Below are 5,452 nucleotides of genomic sequence, written 5' to 3' on the forward strand. Positions count from 1 at the left end.
AACACCACACACCCTCACAACTCCCCCCACCCCACCCCCCTCTCTCTTACCATCTTTGGAATGAATTTAATAGCCCAAAGCAGGTGTGTGTATGTGTGTGTGTGTGTATGCACATGCAGTACATCCACACAGACAGGTGGTGTGTGCTCGCATCTATGTGAGAGATAGAGATAGAAAGAAGCTTTTTTTTTTTTTTCTTTTCTTTGCTGCTTCCTCTGCCTACGTTCCCTGCTTCTCTTCTCAGCAACCTTTACAAATATTCACCCTCAGCTTCGCTTCTATGCTTTGATTGGCTGCCACATGCTCCCCCATTTTTTTCCCCATCCATAATGAATACAAACCTGTCATCCTAACATAGCTCATACTTTATGGAAGCCAGCAGCCCAGGCAAGGAGAGCAACCAAAGAAGGCAATAACTTCAGCCTTAACAAAGAAGCCACAGCCACCTTAAAATAGCAGAGCAGCAACAAGAGAAGGATTGGAAAACAGTACATCTTCGCACAGCAGCTTAGACACAGGCTGCAGCTAATGGTCCATACAGTCTTAACAATGCAGACTCCACAGTGGTTTTTAAACTTTCACATTCATTTGCATATACTGTATATATTCAGTGATCTATAACAAATTAAGGCATGTGGTTGTCTTGTTAGGAGGAGCAGACATCAGGACACATAGGAGACACACAGCGTCAGCATCTTTAAGTTTAAAAACTAATGCTTGAAATTAGATTTTCCACTTAAAAACCTCTCAGTTTCAGTCAGAGAGAAACACAACTTATTATATTATATAAACACTCTTATTGAGAGAACGAATTTCTTGCAAGATAACACAAAATAACACAAAAGAGGCTCCTCAAAAAACAATTCATAGAATGACTAACTTGATGATTTCATTGACCATCCGTGAAATCATCATATTATGTCCCTGTAATTACCCATGTCCAATGACATACCCTACTGTATCATTTCATTTTGGTCCTAATAATCAATGCATTTACTCTATCGTCTTTAAGTAGCTGATTTTGAAGTCATCCAGATTATTCTCTCCATCTCCAAATTGATCCTTAGTACTGCAGATATTGGTCTATTTCTAAAGTTAGTTCAAGTAAAAAAAAACAAAAAAACAATAATATTACATTTTAGTTGAACTGCTTGTTTAATTTTAAATACAGGTATTTCCAGCAGAACTTTGTTATGGAGCACAAAAGTTTTCCTACATTTTCTCAATCGTTTTCTTTCAAGTGTTGCTCTTCATCTGAGTTTCCTGTGAAATATGTGAGATAGATATTAGTATGGTTGGAAATGCAGCCGACCTGGAACACCATCAGTTGTAACATCAGGGACAGCAGGTGCAGAGATGCATCTGCTCAAACCACCTTTGTTTTCCAACTCGCTTTTGTCCTGTCCTGTGTAATGAATATTCAAATGTATCAATTATACTCTTTAGTTAGTTGAATTTCAGACACACATCTACAAACATGTTACAGTCAATGCAATAGCATATTATTTATTAACAAATATTCAGGAAAGGTCTGTGATGCAAAGGCACAGGGTGATACTGTATTTTAGCAAAACCTTTATCACACTTAATATCCAAAAACAATCAATATAGATGATTGAACATGTTGCTGTTAAGATTTATTCTCAGATTTTAAGATGTTTGCAGTCTTATGTCACAAAGCAAACAGTATATTTGATGTACCTCTCAAACAAAGGATGAGCTTCTGCAGTAGTTTGATTCCCTCTGAGCTGGCATCCTGTGTTTCAGGTAAGAGAAGATGACACAGGAAAAGACACCGGCACCGTGCAGACTGGATGTATTGAGAGCAGTGCAGGGACCGCGGGGCAGGACAAAGGCAGTTACAGATACAGTAGATGTCATTCATTCTCAGGGGATCTGGTGACAAGAGCTGTGGGATATTACAGACGGAGAGAGGAGTGGAGAAAGGGCAGAACAGACGATAAGATAAATCTATTTGAGGTCACTATTCCTCCTGGGAAGTGGTGGGGGATGATGGGAAAAATGTCCCAGTGGTGGGCAGGAGAGTGACGTGGGAAAAATAGGTAGAAGGTGACAAGGAAAGATAAATGATCCCAGCAGCATCCTCACTGTGTGTAATTGAATCTGATCATTCAGGGTGCTCTGATACTTTGTCTTTCACAGTGTTCTCCATCAGTTATTGCTGAATAATGAGCCGCAGTGCGCTCAGATAGAATACACAGATAAACTGGTCAGAAAGGACAAGTATCCAATGAAGACTGTCCACCGCCTCATTATACCAAAGTGTAATGATTTGATAACACTTTTTAACCACAGCAGCAGCGTGGCTAAAGGGCATCCACCACTTTGATCCAGATTGAAATTTTAACAACTTTTGGATGGATTGCCATGAAATTCAGTAGAGACATTCATGGTCCGGAGAAGATGAAGTCCTTCAACTTTGGTGACAACTGACCTTCACTTTAATGTCACCATGTGGTCGACATTTGTCGTTTTGAGTGAAATGTCTTGACAGCTATTGGATGGAAAGCCATGAAATTTGGTACACACATTCATGTCCCCCTCAGTATTAATCATAGTGACTTATGATTCTTTAAATTTTATTTAGCCATTATTAGGTCAAAATTGTAATTGGTTCAATACTTTGGATTATGAACAAATATATGGCAAACTTCTGACATTTTCAGCCTCAGCTACATCTTGTGCCCACAGCTAATTAACACTAAACCAAAACTGTGAACATGGTAAACATGACCGGCTACATCAGCGTTAGCATTTTTATTGTTAGCACACCAATGTTAACATTAAGCTAAGTACCACTTCAGAGTGCATCTAGCATGGCTGCAGTGTTACAGCCTGTGATATCACAGTCGCTGGTCCTCAGGTGACACACCACAGTATCCTTAACTTTTACAAGAAATATGTTTTTCTGTCCAAAAGAGATTTGATTCCTCCATTCACCCCCACCCCGCTTTAAAAACACTCCTTCAGAAGCCTCTCTAATGTCCAGTGGGAGGTCAGGGAGAGATTTTCAGTGCTTATTTGACAGACTAGACTCCTATTTCACTGGTTCCATCCCTCCTTCCTCGCCTCCTTCGTGTCTTCATTCATTCTAAACTTCCTTTCCTTTCTTTCTATGTTTTTTCTTTGATTCAGACTCTCTCTGTTCTAGAAATTATCAGGAACAACAGGACATAATCTCAGACCTGATTGAGAGATGTCTTTTTTGTTCTAGTCAGCTATGGTAATGAAGAAGGAGGGGGGCCCGCTGATAGGGCTGACGATGATGATGATGATGATGATGATTGTGATGATAATGGAATCGTCTCACTGCTTCTTTACTCAGTACCAGCAGGAGATCGCAGTGCTGCAGGAGAAGCTGCGGGCATCGGTGCAGAAGCTGGAGGAGTACGAGGCCCGTCTGAAGGGGCAGGACGAGCAAGCCCAGAAGGTGCTGATGGAGTACCAGGCCCGACTGGAGGAGTCAGAGGAGCGCCTACGCAGACAGCAGGACGACAAGGACCTCCAGATGAAGGGCATCATCAGCAGGTGGGGAAGAAGAAAGTGTTGAAATGCAGCTGTGTGCATCATGAGACTGTATTTAAATTAGTCCTGTAACACTTGCTCTGCCTGATTCTGTCTCCAGGTTAATGTCAGTGGAAGAGGAGCTGAAGAAAGATCATTCAGACATGCAGGCCGTCGTAGACTCTAAGCAGAAGATCATCGACGCACAGGTCAGTTTGCTCTTTAACAATTCATTGACAATTCTGCACGGGTCGCGTATGGTTTTATCGATACTTTCTGTCTTTGTGTTCGAAATTTCTGTGTGCTGTCGCTTGTGTCTTCTACTTGAAGAAACAAAGGGTCACTGAAATACAAAGAGATGTTTAATTCATAGCTGTCTCAGCTCTGGCATTGACAAGCTTGAATGGCTGAGCAGAATTTCTCAGCTCCCTCCCACTCTCTCTTATAAAACATACGCTTACAAATTCCTTATCTAGTTTCCTGTCAACATGTACAGTAGCTCCTCTATAATCCATGGTGGTGCCTATTCATAGAAAACTGTGGTTAAAATTCCTCTTAGTAAAAAAAAAAAGTGTTGCTTTACAGCACTTTGATGAAAGGAATTCTGAATTTTGATTGTTGGGAATATAATTATAAATTAAGCAGAGAGTGATTGTGTGGGCATAACTGTCACATCAAGGATTAAACACTGCAGGAGCCTTTGTTACTGTTGTCTCTAGATACCATTTCTTCTATACTCTGGAGTGTATATTATATGCGTGCAAACACAATTAAGAAAACACAAAACGCAAATGTGCATCTTAGGGAATAAGTTTCAAAGTATTTTTACAGCAGAGCTGGAAAGAAACACAACTGTGCTGCTGCATGACATTTACAAAAACTGTGACACAAACATGCTTAGGTGATTAATCTCCTTCACGCCTAAAGTAATGAGACTTTGCATCTGCAAACAAACGCGGCACAGGAAGGCAATAAGTTGTCTCCCTCAGTAAACAGGCAGAGAGAATGAAAATAAAAAGCTCATTATAAGGACAGGGAGGGAGGCTTCGCTCTGCGGTTCAGCCCAGCCTCTGTCATGCAGTTAACACCACTGGACACATGCAAGAACTCCTACCAACAGATCACAGTGGCACATAATTTGTCACATTTACCAGTTTTCTTGTGCTAATAATTTTCTCTAAGGCACAAACAAATGTTATTAGTGCTTCAGGCCTGTTATATGAGTCACATACAGATACTGGGCACAGTCTGATGTTTGATTTAAGAATTAAAACGCCTTAATCTGAATTAATTTAGAGTTTAAATGTTACTGAAAACAACAAAAGGACAAAAGTCAAGTAAGTAATGCAGAATTAATGTCAGTGTGAGAGGTCACTGTCAGGGTCAACATCTCCCACTGCATCTGTCACCTACTGTAGGTCTCAGCTAGGATCTGCATGACTGTCACATCCCTGTGTCTCCTGCCAGTTCATGAACAACTTTGCTTTAGCAACTCGTTCTTTAGCAATTGACTTTATGTCAAATTATTCCTTCTTTATTTCTGTTTGAGTACAAAGCTGAGCTCAGATGGCACATTGTTGGCAGACGCATAATTATTTTCCAATTTTTCAAATTCCACAACTGGCACTGTTAAATTTGTTCTGGTTTCATGTGCTGATTTCAAACAGCAGGACTTGAAGCTCTTTGATGGAAAAATCTTTCGTCTGGGATGACATTTTTTGAAAGAAAGTTGCCCTCAAACAGAGCAGTAGGTAGCCTCAAACAGCAATTTGAGATAAAATTTGACTAATCTCCACATGAGCAAGGCTCTGAAAAAAAGGTAAAAGGTTTAGGATACAGAACATCGTGGCTTGTCTCTAAATTATAATTAAAAAATATATAACTTTTTTTGTTGTTGTTAACTATATTCATGTGTTCATGTGTGCAG

General features: G+C 40.2%; 1 protein-coding gene across 9 annotated transcripts in view; it reads left to right on the plus strand.

Moving 5' to 3' along the window:
- Positions 1–5,452, plus strand: part of dab2ipb (DAB2 interacting protein b) — a 124,931-nt gene that overhangs the window by 115,330 nt on the left and 4,149 nt on the right. For all 9 annotated transcript variants that reach the window (XM_051072963.1, XM_051072964.1, XM_051072967.1 and 6 more), the window contains 2 exons: positions 3,347–3,549; positions 3,647–3,734. In XM_051072963.1, the coding sequence (XP_050928920.1) occupies positions 3,347–3,549; positions 3,647–3,734 (291 nt within the window). The remainder of the gene's footprint in view (positions 1–3,346; positions 3,550–3,646; positions 3,735–5,452) is intronic.

The sequence above is a fragment of the Lates calcarifer genome, linkage group LG9 (assembly GCF_001640805.2).
Source record: "Lates calcarifer isolate ASB-BC8 linkage group LG9, TLL_Latcal_v3, whole genome shotgun sequence".
In the NCBI taxonomy this organism is placed as follows: Eukaryota; Metazoa; Chordata; class Actinopteri; family Centropomidae; genus Lates; species Lates calcarifer.